The 18526-nt window shown below is 39.9% G+C and overlaps 1 protein-coding gene across 1 annotated transcript in view; it reads left to right on the top strand.

The window, feature by feature from the left end:
- vwf (von Willebrand factor) overlaps positions 1–18526 on the top strand; it is a 105258-nt gene that overhangs the window by 65375 nt on the left and 21357 nt on the right. Inside the window, exons 38-45 of the mRNA XM_069908995.1 lie at positions 1265–1476; positions 3443–3545; positions 4067–4141; positions 5494–5598; positions 9433–9635; positions 11548–11697; positions 14105–14218; positions 14501–14684. Coding sequence (XP_069765096.1) covers positions 1265–1476; positions 3443–3545; positions 4067–4141; positions 5494–5598; positions 9433–9635; positions 11548–11697; positions 14105–14218; positions 14501–14684 — 1146 coding nt within the window. The remainder of the gene's footprint in view (positions 1–1264; positions 1477–3442; positions 3546–4066; positions 4142–5493; positions 5599–9432; positions 9636–11547; positions 11698–14104; positions 14219–14500; positions 14685–18526) is intronic.

The following is an 18526-nucleotide window of genomic DNA, read 5'->3' as shown; positions in this document are numbered from 1 at the left end:
CTGATGTGTTGGCAGACATCACTGATATGAAGCAGGAGCTCTGATGTAAAAGCACATGGAATTAATACTCTTAAAATGGACCATACCTGCCATTATATGTAGATTAAAAATAATAAAAGGGTTCCTTTGTGGATAAAGTGAAACAGTTCCTTAGGTGGAGGAATCCCGAACAGGAAAGTACAAATATGAGCAGAGACAGACCTTATGTGAATGAAATCAGGAAGATTATTATCATGTGAAGAGAACATTAAATCTGGATTCCTTAGCCAATGTTGTTGAATGAAGGAATGACCGACTCGAGTGCTCAAGATGGGAAATGAATGATTTTTATATCAGAGAATTTAGGGCAGATGATAAATAAAGGTGAAACATTGTCTCATTGAACAGTGGAGTTAACCTCAGGGACAGAATGCTTTGAATGTTCTTCTTCTTTGGCTTGGCTTCGCGGACGAAGATTTATGGAGGGGGTAAAAGTCCACGTCAGCTGCAGGCTCGTTTGTGGCTGACAAGTCCGATGCGGGACAGGCAGACACGGTTGCAGCGGCTGCAAGGGAAAATTGGTGGGTTGGGGTTGGGTGTTGGGTTTTTCCTCCTTTGTCTTTTGTCAGTGAGGTGGGCTCTGCAGTCTTCTTCAAAGGAGGTTGCTGCCCGCCGAACTGTGAGGCGCCAAGATGCACGGTTTGAGGCGATATCAGCCCACTGGCGGTGGTCAATGGGGCAGGCACCAAGAGATTTCTTTAGGCAGTCCTTGTACCTCTTCTTTGGTGCACCTCTGTCACGGTGGCCAGTGGAGAGCTCGCCTTTGAATGTAACCTACAACTTACTCTCCCTCACATATCAATCTATTCCCCTTGCCACTTAATTATACAAAGGGGTAATTTACAGTAACCTGTACCATTGTGATGAGATAGGAAACCAGAGATCTGGCAAGAAGCTGCACAGGTCATAGGGAAAACTAGACAACACTCAAGGTTAGGATTGAGTCTGGGTCCATGGAGCTGTGAGGCTGGAATGTAATAGCTGTGCCACCCTACCACTTCTGTGAGCTGCCTTCTGGGTAAGACATTAAATGCACATGCTCCCAAAGTCATGTAACTTGTCAGTCAACATAATCCTCATCACGCTTGCACATGAACATTGGTTGCCAAACTGGAAATGATTTGACACCAATACTGACCAGACAACAGGCTCCATGAAGCCTTATACTCACTGAGTACATTTTGCTTTTATCCATCATTACTACATTTTTCTCTTTCTTTTGTAGCCATCCACTGCCCTGAATCCTTTGTGTATTTTGCCTGTGGGGTCAATTGTATCCAGCACTGTGAAAACATTGCAACCATGAATGCCACCCATTGTGTGGATACTCCGCCTGAAGGCTGCTTCTGTCCAGAAGGCAAAGTGCTATCAGAAGGAACGTGTGTCACTCATGATATCTGCACTCAATGCATGGATGAGCAGCAAGTTCATCATCAGGTATGTGTAACAACAGGAAGTAACATTAAGATGTTGGAGCAATTGGAAAAACAAATAAAACTAATGCTGACTTTGGAAATCCAAAATGCAAAATGAAAACGAATGAATGTAGTAATTTTCCGCATGATTCAAAAGAAGGCAAGGTGTAAATCAGTTTAATAAACCAGTAGAGATTAATCGGCAGGTTTACATTCAACCCAGCTCATTCTTGAGGTTTTGCCTTTGATAGGGGTTCCTATGATTGGCCTAGTGTTTCAATGTGTTCTGTGACAGAATATGTTGTGTTTTATATTGTATATAGTTATGTTTTGGGAGATAAATTGTGGCAGGTTTTAGTGTAGGTCTCATTACAAACCCTTCAAAACAGATCTAATTTAAAAATACTGGAGCTCTGCTCAAGCCAGACAGGCTGGCTCTGAAGGCCTTTGCAAAAGCTTTGGGGAGTGCCCAAGAGACTTCACAAATGGATTGTTGTTTTGAAAAGCAACAAAGTAAAAACAATTGGAGGATTAGGTTCAAATCTGCAGTCTGTCTGAGTGGATGTTGCTGTTCTAAGAGGGTCATGTGGTTTTGCAAGCAGAGAGAGTCAAACAGGCTTTCTCTCAGAGAGAGAGAGAGAGATCAGTTCTACAGTGTTACAGTCAGCAGCAGTAGCTGAGACTGGAACAGGACAAGCTGGCAAGCTTGTGGAAAACCCCATTTGGAAGATTGGTTATGAGTGCTTAGTTCAGCCTGGTAAAAGCCCTTGTGGTTCTTGCAATAGGAGAGGACTGGCTGTCTAATGTTACACTTGAAATAAGAGAAACAAGAAGGAACTCTGTGGTGACCTGAAAGAAAGAGGTTATCATTTGGAGAACCCTGAGGGGGAAAGTTTCATTAGCAAGACACTGAAGTGGATAATTAAAAAGGAATCAGTTGTGGGTGTCCTGGAACAACAAATCTCTCTCTGAAAACTGACAAGAACCTTTCTGAGTGGTAACCATTTACCTTTCAAGCACCAAAGCCTGCTGAACTTTATAAATGTTAAATTCTGTGCGAGAATTGCCTGCAACTAGTGAGCTTGGAGGAATGAGAAGTGAGATTAGACTGTGAATCAATGAACTTTTCTGAACTTACATACACATTATATTCACGTGCACTCAGAATTAGAATGGGGTTAATAAGTTAATAGTAATAAGTTAGAGTTTAATCCTGTTTTCATGTTTAAAGATAATTAAAAGCAACTTTTGTTTAAGAACCCATTTGTCTTGGTAAATATCTATTGCTGCTGGGTTTTGGGGTCCTCTGGGCTCATAACAGTTCATTCCAAAGTCCTGCATATGTGATGACTCCATGAGATACAGTGATCCACACTGGGCCATTTGTCTGCAAACAGCAGAAACCAAGCTCCAGATTGATTACGGGAGTTTTATTACAATTGTACTGGGTGTTGGTGAGAACAAATCTGGAATACTGTGCACATTTATACATATAACTTTACAATAGCATTAAAAGCAGTCATTCAAAAGGTCAGTAGATAGTAAATGATGGAGTACATGACAGATTTATAATTACTTTTGTAATTAAAGCACCTTTGCTTCTATAAGAAAAAATGAATTTTAGTCTATTATCCAAATAGTATGTTCCTCTGTATATTCATTTAGATTTGTGAGATATGTCAGTTTACACAATTTTAATACCATTGACTTTTTTTTTGTCTTGTGCTACTTTCAAAAGCTCACCATAAACATCCTTCCATGATTACACCCTCCAAATGTGATAGTTCCTTTATGAGAGCTCATAATGTTTGACAGCCAATACTCATTACAAGCCTTTTTGAGGGAATTTCTTCATAGAGGTTGGGATGAAATAAAGAAGGAAATGTTGCCGCGAGAAAAGAAGAATTGCTTGTTTTGGCATTTTCATGTATAATATATTGGCAAAAATGTTATAAAGTGGCATATTTCTAATGTGGTTTATTTTGTAGTATTTGGATACATGGATACCACAACATGATCCCTGCCAGCTGTGCACATGCTTTGAAAACAAGCAGATCAACTGCACAAACCGACCTTGCCCTTCCATCACTGGTAAAAAAAAATCAACAGTAGTGTTAGGAATCATTCTGGACATTTCATTGTGTGGCATTTGTTCTACTTAAACTATACAGCAATTTCAAGGCTACAGTTCTCAACAAAATGACTAATATTAGATCAGCAATTTCCAATTATTTCCTTAAATTACATAAAAGTCATTAACAGCCTTGCTTAATTAAACATTAACATGGAGATAATGCAGGCAGCTTCATTAAAATAAGCCTTGGATCCTGTCAATAAAATGAACACTTAATCCTCTCCTTTAACAACCTGAGCACTGAAGCTTCACACTATCATCCACTTGGACACTGCAGCCTCTCCCTGTCAATGTGAATGCTTACACTCTTAATAGTCTAATGCTCCAAACTCAGGCCTGCATCAGCCAGCAAAACTGTGATGGGAATATAATGCATGCCACTGATTCTGCAAATTTCAGTCATAATTTTCAAAACGTGGAAGATTGTTCTGATTCCTCATTTCAAATAATGGCTTACCTTTTTTTCCCCTCTTTTTAGTACCTACGTGTGGTGCCTGTGAAATTCCAGTGATAAGGCGGGACACTGATGAATGTTGCCCACAGTATGAATGTCGTACGTATGAGCATTTCTGGCACTTGAATGCACTAATAATGCTTAATATTTCTAAGGAATCATAAAATCTAAGTAATAAAATTAAGTGGCAGGCGGATTTTTTTTTTGTTTTTAATATTTTCACTACAAAGTGAAAGGATATTTTTCCCCTCATTGGGTCAAGAAAATGCTTTGCTTATATGGGATAAATTCAGTTGCTTATTGAATTATTTAGCTAGCTATACCACTGGCAAAGAGCAACTTCTTCATAACTTTGTAAAGTTAAACAACGTAAATTTGGTAAATGAAGGCAAGTCCAATGCCTGCTCACAACCTGGTATTTAAATTTTACTGAAAATGTACAATTATGGTGGCATTGTACTTTGATACCACTCATTTATATGCAAATCGTTGTCTCTTACTGGCTACATTTTAGTTTATAAATTAGTAGCCTATTGCAGGCCCAAAATCATCTGAAATAGCATGTTCCTCCAGTTCCAACCATGTGTATGTCTCTGTTTTATCCCCAGATTATAAACACCTTGGTCCTGACTCCTGAAAATCTTTCTCTTTCTCTTCCATTAAATTCTTCTTTAAAATGTACAGCTTAGATCAAGGTCATCTGTGGTTGATATCTCCCATATGGTTCAATATCAATTTTTTTTCAGTGACATTCTGTAAAGCACCTTGTTATACCTTACTATAAAAATAATGCTATATCAATACAAATTATTATAATAAAGAACGTTTATTAACAGCATTATAATTAAATGTTAGAAGTGTTGCCAGCATAGTTTACTCATTTTAAAAATTAAGAACTCACCATAGCATATGTCTCAGTTGTTTCACAATTTGAAATTACTCTCATTGTAACATAAATTCCAGGAATTTTGACAAAAACATTCTTTACCAGTTAGATAATTTAGTAATTCCTGGCAGAAACAGGATAGGCTCATTTTTTTCCCTCAAACATAAACAATGGAATTATCTGAGATAAAAGCAGAAAATGTCAGGAAATGGTTTTCAGTTCAGGCAACTGTTGTGGAAAGAAAAACAGAGATAACTTCTTAGGTTAATGATCTAAAATGGAAGATTTGATGTGAGAACTTGTACCATAACAAGTTTAAATAGTTATTAGGAACAAGGAGAGGGAAATTTCAAACCATGCTATATTTGTTAAAATAATAATATTGGAAATTCATTCCTGGCTAAAATAACATCAAATATCTCATATTACATAAAAGTAAGTAAGAACAATTTTTTTTGCGCTGATGAAATAATTGTGATTTTTGTTCAATGTTTCGTGCAATATGCTCATCTAGAAATAGAGTAAAGGAGAGTTTTCTAATGGAAGTTATTCTCCACTTCCAAAGATTGTGATTTTCAATCCTGTGACTGGCATCCTATCCCAGAATGTGAAGATGGAACCTCACTTTCACTGAAAAATCCAGGCGAATGCAGGGCAATTTATGAATGTGGTGAGTTTTTGGAACAGTTGGTTGTTATTCAACAATTCTTCCGTTCCAAGTTACAGGACTGTTGCACTTGGTGTCACATTGGCATTACTGTGTAAACATTCTTTTGCAGTTTTCTATTTTCTTTGTTCTTGGACAAAGGAAGACAGAGGAAAAATGTTTACAAATGATTTTTGCTCTTTTTTGCCATGCAATCGTGAAAGAATGATTAGTTTTCAGTCTGTGGTGTATTATATTTTCCATTTGAAATTTCTTAAATCAGTTCCGCACAAGTAGATATTGTAGAGGTCTCTGCTGGCCCTGTGTATGGTGTAGATCAGAGAAAAGACTATAAATTCTATTTGTTTCATACATAACTCTCAATACAAACCCTATCCTGCAAAGAGAGAAAACTGTGGAGAGCCGACACATGTTTTTATACTTCACTCTGTTGTCAATAAAGGCAATTTGTTATTAGCAGTACTTAATAGATAGTTGGCTGATATTGGTGCCTTATCTTGAGCTGAGCTTTCTCATATTGAAATACCATTCTACCTATGTGCTAGAACATAACAGAAGGTTATTTGCTGACGACTAATGCAGGCACGAATTGATTGCTGGGCTAATAAGACTAACAGTTCGAAAGTCTACATTTAGCAGACAATTTTGATCCTAATTGTGGATTGCTATCTTTTGAACATGCCTTGAGATTCTAAACCAGTAAACTCTAACTCTCTGCCAGTTAGTTGTAGTTTATATAGCACTACATTTGTGAATTCAAAATACACACTTCTTGTGAAAGCATTGTATTATATCTGCATTATGTTGTTAAATAATTCAAAGGCCAATGGAGGTAGAACTGCTCTGACTAGTCTTTTCCTGTTTCATATCCAGACTAATTGGGTCTGCTTAACCATTTTATTCTCCCACATTCCCATCAACCAGATTCTACCACTCACCAACACACCAGGTGCAATATACACTGACAAATACTTTACCAATCCACTTATCTTTGAGATGTGAGAGAAACCTGCATAATCACAGAGGGAAGATACAAACTCCAGACAAATAGCCAAGGACATCAGTATTGAACCCAGGTCACTGGAATGTGAGGCAATAGCTCAACTAGCTTTGTTGTAACCCTGTGGTTTGACTACTGTTGGAATGTTGACATTTCAGAAAGTCTCCTGATTTCATTTGAGGGCATTAAACAGTGACAGCGCTGGTCACTATTTGAAGACCACCACATTGTCATGTGGTTCCTTAATGTAAATGGGCACAGGCATTCAAGTGATGAGCAGCCCGACAAGTCTCTAGGAGACCATTCCACCAACAGCTTAAATTTCTTTATCAAAATGATATTGTGTACTTGAGGCTTCAGTTTTGTTTTGATCACCCTGGTGAACTTTTTGTGTTTGAATGTGTTGCAAAAATTTTCCCCTAAATTTATAAAAATAAAGATTAAGTCCTAAAACAAGACAAAATAAACCCATTTGATGAAAATTAATGGCAGTCCACAGAGCCGTCACTACTGGTTGCACTAACATGCTACCCAACTGGGTGCTGATCAGAATGTTCTTCATCTTCTAATGTGTCTTCTCTCACATCACATTTTCTCCTTAAAACAATGCATTTGACTTCACCCATTCTCTGAAGTATTTGATAACATTGCACAAGGCCAGCAAACTTTACGTGTTTCAATTAGAAAGATTCTTGTTATTAGGAAAAGTAATGTTGACTAAATTGCCAGTGTTGGATTTTTGTTAATGCACATTCAAATCCAGAAGTTGATGTCAGTATGATTTGTCAAAACCCTGTAGACTGTGCTTTGTGTGTATGTGTGTGTATGTGTGAGAACTAAAGATAAAAAGTCAAATTACCCAGAACTTTAAAAATGTTAAAGTCCAAGTTATTCTGTAGTTCTGAATAACTTTGGGTGCATGATTTACTGTCAGATTTTTAGGGGCGAGTATTGAGAATCCTGCCTGACATCACTTTTGTATTCCAAGAACTATAATGTAGTCTCCTCATAGTTTGTCCAGCTTGGTACTGGGAGAGTAATCTAGCGCTGATCATCAAGTGATGGCTATTTGGTGACCACAGTTCCTGAGCTACTGGCAATGGGTTTTTGGCAATGAAGATTTTTGCCTCAACATGTTTCTAAAGTAACTTCTCAGTATTATGCATTGCCTAATATTGCACATAATCTTATTTTCTTTGATAATGCTCTCTCTCTCTCTCTCTCTCTCTCTCTCTCTCTCTCTCTCTTTCTCTCTCTCTCTCTCTCTCTCTCTCTCTCTCTCTCTCCCCCCCCTTCTCCCAAACTTCTATTTTGAGAAGATGTGTCTTCCTTGCTGGGTGTATCTCCACCAAAGCAATTCCCATGTATGTGTGCAGAGCCCCAGAGAATTACTGAGCATTCTGTGACCATATCATGCCTGTTTCAGGTGTTACCTTACAATCTTTAGCCTAATATAGGGGTTTGAGAAAATGGATTGGCCAATTTTCTTTTGCCTAGCATGAGGCACTAAAGCAATGATGCATCATTCCCACTAACAGAGAGAAGATGACGAAGAAACTAAATGCAATCTGATGGAGCAATTCAACACGCTAAGCAACACTGGTGGCAGAAAAAGAATGGTTAATGTTTATCAAGAAGTGCAGAAGAACCAAGTGAAAAGAGGACAAGGTGGCAAAGGCTTCAACTGGAATTTTTTAACCATTCTTTTTCTCCCACTGATGCTGCACTGGGTTCCTCCACCAAATAATGTTTAGCTTCACGTTTCATCATTTGCAATCTCCTGTGTTTCTCAAGTAGAGAACTTACCATTGATGGGGAGTTGCAATCAGAACCATTCAGCATCATTCTGTCACCTGTTCATGAACATGGAAAAGGCAACGATGGATTGAATCATTTGGACAGTTGACAACTCATTGGTGTTGCGGCACGGTTAGCAGAGCGGTTAGTGCAACGCTGTGACAGCGTCAGCAATTGGAACCAGGTTTCGAATCCTGTGCTGTCAGTAAGGAGTTTATATGTTCTCCCCAGTGTCTGCATGGGTTTCCTCCAGGGACTACGATTTCCTCCCACCATTCAAAACATACCAGGGGTTGTAGGTTAATCGGGTATTAAATGAGTGGCATGGGCTTGTGTGGTGAAATGGCCTGTATACCTAAATTTAAAAAAATCTAAATTGTGAGCCTAAAAGTCCAGTTGGAAGAAAAATCCTAAATGCCCACTGTATGCATGGAACAATATTGGTAAAGCTTAAGCATTGAAGACTGTAAGGTAAAACATCATGAGATGGGAATGTGTAAGGAGTTACCCTGTGCAGGGCTGTAACAAGAAGGGGAGGTGTCCTTGTACTCCTGTTAGGTAAAACATCATGAGATGGGAATGTGTAAGGAGTTACCCTGTACAGGGCTGTAACAAGATGTGAATGCATCCTTGTACTTACAAGATAAGAGAGACATTGATGGATTGAGAGGCAGGAAGCTAGCAGGGAAAGGATAGCAACAGTTTTAGTCATTGGACAAGTAATGATATGATGATGTTCTAAGCATGTATCCAAGGGTATAAAAAATCACCATTTTGCTGATAACGGCAGAATGCATTCTCCGACTAACATGGTTAGTTGCAAGTGTTACAATCCGGTAATAAAGAACAAAGAACCCTGATTTCGACTCAGCCTGGTGTTTGTCTCACTCATTCATGAACAAAGCAGACCTAACAAAGACCCCAGTTCAAATAATTCCATTTACTGTACAAGTGGCATTCAGTTATGAGCAACAAATGAGGACATGGCAAAAGAATGATAATAACTGATCAAGCCTAATCCAAATGCTTTTTGCTTTCAGTGTGCAATAAGAATCAGTGTAAGAGCCGAATGAAGAAATGTTCACCACATCGTGTGCTGAAAGCTATAGCCACATCATGTTGTGACAGATATGAATGTGTTTGCAGTTGTAGCAATGAAATTGTGAGCTGCCCTGCTGGATATTCAGTGAAGACGATAATAAATGATTGCAACTGCACCGCGTCCTATTGTGAGCCCAATGAGGTAATTGAACATGTGTGCGCTGCTTCCTTGAAACCTAGTTTCTCCATACCTTCAACCAAATGGGTCTGCAAGAAAATTAATTTCATACTGGAGATATCGTGAGGGGATGTAACTTTAAATGATTAATGTTCTGACTGTCTTATTCTGGGTGGATGTTACCATGAAGGCAGTTTAATCTGTCAGGAAGACATACTCAGGGGATGTTATGTTAAGAGGCTGTTACAGTAAAGGGAATTTATTATTGGGGAGTTCTTTGTTTGTTTAATGTGTACATTGTGTAATTTTTTTGCTCCACTATTAAGTAGTAATTCTGTCTCGCCAGCGGGAAAAAGAAACTCAGGGTTGTATGGGATGACGTGCATGTAGTGAACAATCTACAACATACACTGTAATTCCTCTCTTATGCAACTTGGTAGTACCTCCCAAACTCATGACCCCTAACTTGAAAGAGGACAAGGGCAGCGGGTGCATGAGAACCTCTTCCACCCCACCCCACCCCCCATGTAGGTTTTCATCCAATTTATACATCTTTGCAACTTAGAAATAGATGGCAAAAAAAAACTTTGGCAGAACCCAATGGGTCAAGTAGCCGCTGTAGGAGAAAGGAATTGTGACCATTTTTGGGTCGAAACCTTGCATGTCATTCCAACTTAGAAATACATTGCATTCCTTCATCATCCCTGGTTTGAATCGTGGAGCTCCCTATCCAATAATAGTCCTTCACCTGAAGAACTACAGTGATTCACCAAGGTGACTCACTCGCACCTATCAACGGCAATGAGGAATATGCAATTAAATTCTGTCTAACACTCGCAGATCATAAAAAAGTAAAGAAATAAAGAAATATGAATGGAAGCCTCTTTAAAGGAATGTTACTTCGAAGGAACGTGATTGTGAGGGGTTGAGACTCGAGTATTTCAGTTGGGCGATTTGACTGTGTGACATGACTGTGAGGTATGTTAGCGTGGCAGGTGTGTGACATGGGTGTTATGGCTGTGGGGCAGTGTGACTGAAAGGTTTGTGACTTGGATGGAATGACTGTGCTTGTGTTATTGAGAAAAGGGAAGGTGTGAAGGGGGAATCGGTATGAAGGGGAGGACTGCAATGGTTAAAGGATTTTTACTGAGGGGCCATTTTTCAGACTGACCATTATGATAGTATCTTGTGTATATATTAAGATATATTAACATGGAGAGGTAATATTTATTGCATGTGTTGTAACATTATATTGAGTGAACATCACTATGATTGTACATTACAGGTAGTGGTGCATTATCTAAAGTTTAGGTCAGGGGTCTCCAATTAGAACAATCTAAGGGGTTGATAAATGCCAGGGGGTTGAAAGGGGGTCAGTAAATGGCAGGGAGGGTGGTGGTCAATTAAACTTTTGTGCTCGAAAGCAGGGGTGTATCTACAGAAAATAGTGCCCGTGGCTTGGTGGCACCATGTTGGATTTGGCTTCGGCCTCTTAATAAGTAGAGAGTGAAGGACTGACGGAGCAGAGAAAAAGGAGGTATGTGTCCAATGCCGCTGCCATCCTCCGGCCAGTGCCACCACCACCGCAAGGATTCCAAGCTTTGGGGGTCCATGTGGGATCAAGGATTCCATGAAGGGGGTCGATGTTCTAAAAAATTTGGAGACCCTTGATGTATGTCATTATAGGGATATTTTGTACGTGACAGTTGTGGGTCAGGACAAGTGTGAATCAGAAGGACTTGATTTTAAGCTCTACCTTGTTACTCAAGCATATGATCTTTGCTGGCACTTTCAAATGAGATGCTGGATTAGACCAATTTGACTTGTTGCCATATGTTTCTTATTGTGAGGAGTTATGCTGAAGCTGTGCGTTATATAGGAATGGCACATTAAGGAGCTCTTTGAGTACATGACATTTGTTACATTTCATGAACAGGTTTGCGTTCATCATAATGTTATCTACTTGATTGGGAGTACCTGGGAAGAAGCTTGTAAGGACTGTTCCTGCACTTCCAGAAAGGACAGCATCACACAGCTTCATGAGGTGCAATGTGTTGCTAAAATCTGCAACAAAAATTGTCCAATTGTAAGTAAGAACACATCTGATTCTTTGTTTATAAAAATGTAAATTTTAAAGTGTGTGCACAATTGTTCCCGGGCTTAATTGGTATTTATGGCTTAGTGTGATAGCGAGATATACCTGAATACTTCATTAATGCAAATCCGAGGCTGTCAAGGCCGTACATGAAATTTGCAGTCTGTGTGTGTGACAAAGACTTCAAAGATAGGTTACCACAAATATCTTTTTATACAAAATAGCAGTGGCTGTACTAATGCATCCTAAGCATGACATAAATCTAATATCTTCAAGTCAGGACAATTTCTCTACAAGTAACATGTAAAGGATCAATGTGCTTGTCTCCTGCCCTCTTCTCAGAGTTGCAAAGTTCGATCCTCGTGTTCCCAATATATAGTTCCCTTCCCTACTTCCATTATGCTTCAAAATGTATCAGGTTCCATGTTTGTGTCAACACCCAGCTCTGTCCCACCATGACCACTTTCAATCACACTACTCACTTTATTTTGTCATGCATCATGGCTGGCATTCAGTTCTGATTTGTTAGAAGTTTTCTCCAATTAATATCTGTGGGATGAAAGAATTTATTTGGTTCCTATTTTCCATGTGACCACCTGCATGTTATTTAAGATTCAGCCATATATCAAAATGCTGTGGTGTCGAATTACACTCAGAGTCAAGAATCCCACAGTTGCTCTATCATCAACCACAAAACATTACCAGTCCATCCCAATCTCAGCTCAACTACCGAAACCTTTTTCCTTACCCTGTCCATCCAAACATGTCCATGGCCAGCAGAAATTTGAGTACAATCAAAACATAGTTGACCCCGTGTACAATTTCATCTGAATCTGATTTATCCATTAACCTGCACTCACTTACCTAAATTGGCGCTTTCTCCATTTCCAAATCCCACCACAGCCAAATCACTCCTTCCCAGCATTGAAGCACACATTAGTTTTACAGTCCTTAAGAAATGATTCTATCTTATCTATTTTTTTTTCATAATTTTAACTGCCTCTATAAGATCTCTCCCTCATCCTTCTGAACTCCAATGAGTTTAGTTCTGGTCCACTCACTCAACAAAGGGCTCATGCATTGGTTACTCTTTACTTCCTATAAATGGTTACTCTTTACTTCCTATAAATGCTGCATGACCTGCTAAGTTTCTCTCATACTTTATATTGGACTACAAACCCAATGTCTGCAGACTTTCCAGTTTAACTCTCCACCTAATCCCCATTCACTTTCATAATCTCACTGTATGATGGTGGTATGTTGTGGAGGCAAGTGAAAGACAGCTTCATCAAAGATATTTGAATCAAAAGGTTCAGAGGCATATGGGCTGAATGCAGGCAAACTTAATTTGGTTGACATACAAGGTTTCTGTGCTGTAGAACTCTGGCTCAATGGAATAGCGAATCAGTGAAGAGAATCAGTGAGAAATCAAGGTGTGCCTTTCTACCCTTCCTTGGCTCTCAGTTGGATAGCCCCTTGAGTTAGCCTTAGATGTGCTTGATATTAGAATCCAGGTAAATTATGTTGATTAGCTAAATGCTGGGTACATTGCGCTCGTTTCACCCACTAGCTCTTCACATTTTCTGTAAGAACACAACAAAATTTCTTTTGGCTTGTTTATAATATGTTAGAATTTACAATCCAAGAACACTTTGGACTCTTGATCAATTAGCTCCTGATCTTTTGGTCATTCATATTAAATAGCTCCTGGTGCTTTCTGGTAGAGAACATAGAACATTACAACACAGAACAGGCCCTTCATCTCTCGATGTTGAGGTGACTTATGTCTACTAAAAACAATCCTAAACCCTCCCTACCTCATGAACTCCATTTTTCTTTCATCCATGTGCCTGTCTCAGAGTCCCTTAAATGACCCTATTGTTCCAGCCTCCACCACCATCCCTGGCAATGCATTCCAGCACCCACAACTCTCTGGGTAAAAAAAAACCAAAACCAAAAATAAATCACTGATGTCTCCCCTAAACTTTCCTCCCTTCACTTTGTACAGATGTTCTTCATAAGTGCTAATTGTAGTGGACTTTATAGATGCTATAGGTGCTTTGCAGCTTTTGTTGTTTGGGAGTTGACCAGACTGATGCCTACTTAGTAGGCAAGATGCCTACTAAGAAGTAACAAAGTTTTGTGCATTATAGCTTATTGCCATTTAGATAATCAAGCAGAATAGACAAAAGCTTCAAGCAGCGTTTATCATCTTGAAACTCTCCATGCCGAAACTCAAATATTCCCCTTCCTGCTCATTCATCAGGATATATAAAGAGCAATTCGGTTGGCATACAAAAGTGAATTTGAATTTGTGTCCATGCCAGTCCTGTGACTTGTGGTCATGAGGACTCGAGCTGGCACCTGGAATGATGCCAGTGCAACTTGTCATCTGCAGGGATACAGCTACAGAGAGGAGGAAGGTGCCTGCTGTGGAAAATGCAAGCAAACTGTGTGTGAAGAAACGTTTGCACAAAGAGGAGATGCAAATCCTGTCAAAATTATACATCAGGTGAGTGAACAAAGCTCTTTTCGATATGTAACCCTGTGTGTAGGACTATTAAGACAGGTTCCAAAATGTGTTGAAATAATTTTTGTTTAGACATTAAGTTATCTGTTTGCACATGCGATTGAGAAGGTAAATTCCAAAAACGAATCAATATTTGAGGTAGATTATTTTGGTCATAATTTTACTTTTGCTGATATTTGTTTGAAAGGAATATTCATTCAATGTATTCAGGGACATGGCTATTAGTTTATATCTGAGAAAAAATAACTTTTTGTTTCCTTGCAGGCTGGTGAACAGTGGACATCCTTGAAAAATCCATGCATCATGTTAGAGTGCTTGGAAGTGAATGGAGAAGTCATTCTGCATGAAAAGAATAAATCCTGTGCCCATATAGATGTGCCTAAGTGTCCTCTTGGTTATGAGTTACATTGTGACCAATTTGTAAACTGTTGTCCACATTGTCAGTGTGGTGAGTTTTGCAACATACACTATCTCTTTATTTTGATGATGCAAATTCTTCATGCTATGTATTTAAAAGGGATGATTTTCCATTTGCAATGGGTAGAATATCACTGCCACAACAATGTACTTTAACATGGCAACATAGTAAATACTATGTATTAACATAGTAATACTGAACGGGCTAATGCAGCAGATTAAGGGAAGGCATCCCATGAATCTTTTAACCATTGATATAAATAGGTGAATACAACAAGCTGGGCCTTCCTGACAGGCATTCTGTGAGTCTTAAATTTGTTATTAATTGATAATTTCAAAATTTATCCCACCATCATCTTCTGGCTATCCATCCCATAGGACGATGATGGTTCCTTTCAGTCAGTTTGTGAGGTTTTATATGTGCATCCTGGAGTGGCTGTGCAGGGCTATCTTTGACAGGCCCTGCTTGTTACATACCTGGCAGGTGAGGCCTGGAGGGGCAGCAGAGGCAGAAGCTCTGTTGTGGGGCTTCCTGTGCTTTTCCTCTTTGAGCTTGTTCTCAGCAGCTGCCACACCTTGTCTGATGGTGTTCCTCCACTGTGAGTGATCTTGAACCAGACCCTCTCACGCTGACGGGACAATGTCAACATTCTTAACCGTAGTCGCTGACCTCCTCGTTTTCGGATACCACTGGGCAGTTGGCCATACAAGATGTACCGTGGGTAGTCTTCTTTCAGGCATTCTAACAACGTGTCCTACCCAGCGCAGTTGGGTTGAAACTGCTGGCATTCCGGCTCCAGAAAGGACCTTGATATTGGAGACCTTGTCTTGCCAGATGACCTTTATCAGAAAATGTAGGGGACGCTGCTGCAGTTGGTCAAGCTGACGTAAGTGACTCTGATATGGGCACCACTTTCTTTATAGCAAAGTTGATATGACAACCTGATGTTCTGTGACCAAGTCCAGGTCTTTCTGATTCTTGACTCAATCTCTACATAGAGAGAAGCTGAAGATATTGTGCTGCCAAAGTAGCAAAACTTGTTGGCAGCATTGAGACAAGTGTCATCAATGAGAGAAGTTGGTTTCTCGTAGCTTGAGCTAGGGGCCAGATGGTACAAAACTTCTGTCTTTTTCCATCCTACCATCATTATTTTTTTTTTCAAAAAAGCAGATGTTGGAAAGCCAAAATAAAATTAGAAAATGCAGGGAAAGCTCAGCAGTTCAGCAGCACGTGTGGAAAGAGAAGCAGTTAACAGTTCAGGTCTGGCACCCTTCTGCAGAACCTTTTCTAGCTCTGGTGAAGTGTCCAGCATCTGCTACGTTAACTTGGTTTCTCTTTTCACAGGCGCTGTCTGACCTGTTAGTTTTTTCCCACATTTCTTGTTTTTAATTCAGAACATGTACTTAATGAGAGTTAACACTGTCACAGGGAACTGGCAATCGGCCAAGCTCCCTTTATTTTAGTTGCTGTCGGTTTGTTTTTGTTTAAACAATGATGACATGGCATCATCGTGAGAAGTCAGCTGGCCTGAGTTACTGAGGATGATCTGTTATAAATGGTACTAAAACCTCCAGTTGAAATTTTTCTGGTTAATAAATGGAAGGTAGACTTCCACTTTCCCAAGAAAATTATTCCCCAGCAGCTAGCTTTCCATTCTATCAGACAGAATGAATTCCATGGAAAGTGGTGGGACCCAAGCTTCTACCTCAGATGTGAGTATCATGTGGATGCTCCATTGTTCCTGGTCACTGACCATGTTTTTCTTTTCTTTGGCTTGGCTTTGTGGATGAAGATTTATGGAGGGGTATGTCCACGTCTGCTGCAGGCTCATTGGTGACTGACAAGTCCGATGCGGGACAGGCAGGCACGGTTGCAGCGGTTGCAAGGGAAAATTGGTTGGTTGGGGTTGGGTTTTCCTCCTTTGTCTTTTGTCAGTGAGGTGGGCTCTGCGGTCTTCTTCAAAGGAGGTTGCTGCCCGCCAAACTGTGAGGCGCCAAGATGCACGGTTTGAGGCGATATCAGCCCACTGGTGGTGGTCAATGTGGCAGGCACCAAGAGATTTCTTTAAGCAGTCCTTGTACCTCTTCTTTGGTGCACCTCTGTCTCGGTGGCCAGTGGAGAGCTCGCCATAGAACACGATCTTGGGAAGGCGATGGTCCTCCATTCTGGAGACGTGACCCACCCAACGCAGTTGGGTCTTCAGCAGCATGGATTCGATGTTTGTGGACTCTGCCAGCTCGAGTACTTCGATGTTGGTGATGAAGTCATTCCAATGAATGTTGAGGATGGAGCAGAGACAGCGCTGATGAAAGCGTTCTAGGAGCCGTAGGTGATGAAATTGCTCATGAGGATACGGCATTTTTTTTAGGACCTTAATGACCATCATGAATATCTGGCATTTTGTAAAATGCTTATATCATCCCACTGTTTTTTTTTTTTAACCTGCCGCGATTTATAGAAGTGGGTATACAGAGCTTTAGTGTGTAATTAATGCATCTGTTCATTGCACATTGTTCCAGGTTCTCTCCCCATATCCCCCTTATTCCTTTATCCCTGTCCCTTAGTCTGGAAAGAACTGCAGTCATGGATATTCAGTTTTGTGATTATGTTCACAGGTAGGGAGAGTGTGACCCAATTATTGCTGAAGTCTTGGGTCAGATTCCGAGGGGAGGCTTAAGTGTGGAGCTTAGAGCTAGTTGCACTCATGGACATGCTTGGATTTCTGTAGTTTGGGGTGGAAGTGGCAGTTCACTTACTGCAGCTGAAGCACAGTTATGTTGTTCTGATATTTAAAGGTCATAAATGCTTGCTTTTTGCGGCAATTTCTACCCAAGAACTGACTGCCCAATGCACAATGGGCAAGAAAATCAGTATTTAACTTTATCGGGTGATCAGCGGATAGGAATTGCATCTATTTGCGCCCTATGTACATTGCAGAAACCAGGTAACATTTCCATATGTTGAACTGCTTTGTCTATTTCCTGTTTGAAATACTGCCATTGGGAAAATGGACTGGCTTGCATCTGAGGATCATTCAGTCGAACATTGCCTGTTATATTTCTGGCTCATTAATTATTCACTGCCAGAAAGTGGATCTAAAGATTACATCCTGTGACTATAATTTCAAACATTATTAAATGAAGAGTACATCAATCAGGAAATTGTTCACCATGTATAATTTAAGATCTCACCCACCCAGGGCATAATTTTTGTTTGTTAAGAATCCATGAAATTATAAGCAATTAATTTTACTTAATTGTCAACTGCTTAAGACCTCAGATTTAGGCTTCTGGCACTGATCTGTTTTGTTCACAGATGCCATGACTCGTGTCACCTGCATTGCTTTAGTTTGTGGCCATTTGGGACCTTCTGCATTAACAGGCCGCAATGCCTAAGGAAGGCTGCCAAGATCACCCCGACCATCTTTTTCCCCCATTCCACTCCACTTTTCACCAAACTTCTTTGGAGAGAACCCTCTAAAGCACTGATCTACTTCCCAACCCTCAGCAGTTTAATGGTTTGGCAACCGTCTGCCTAGCAAGTATGTAGAGGCAGTGAAATATTCAGGTCTGGTTATAGCAAATCATAAATTATTTCAATTTCTTTGGGCCACATTTTGAAAGCTTTGTTAATACCCATTGACTGCTTTCCAATCATTTTGGTAGCCATTCCAAACGTCAGAGGAGTGCTCAGTTCAATCTCAGTTTCTTCCTTCATTTCTTCCTCCTTCTCTCTTTCTTTCTTCCATGGTTTTAAATGTAAGTACTTTGGCTATTCTCTCCAGCATGAGAGGTGTTCTTGTAGTAATTGACGGCCTTAAAAATAAACCAACCAGTTTGATTAATTGAAAGCAAGTAGAAAGTAGGGAAATA

The sequence above is a fragment of the Narcine bancroftii genome, chromosome 13 (genome assembly GCF_036971445.1).
Source record: "Narcine bancroftii isolate sNarBan1 chromosome 13, sNarBan1.hap1, whole genome shotgun sequence".
NCBI classification, from domain to species: domain Eukaryota; kingdom Metazoa; phylum Chordata; class Chondrichthyes; order Torpediniformes; family Narcinidae; genus Narcine; species Narcine bancroftii.
Note: the sequence above shows the minus strand (reverse complement) of the source record. Positions and strands in the feature narration are given on the sequence as shown.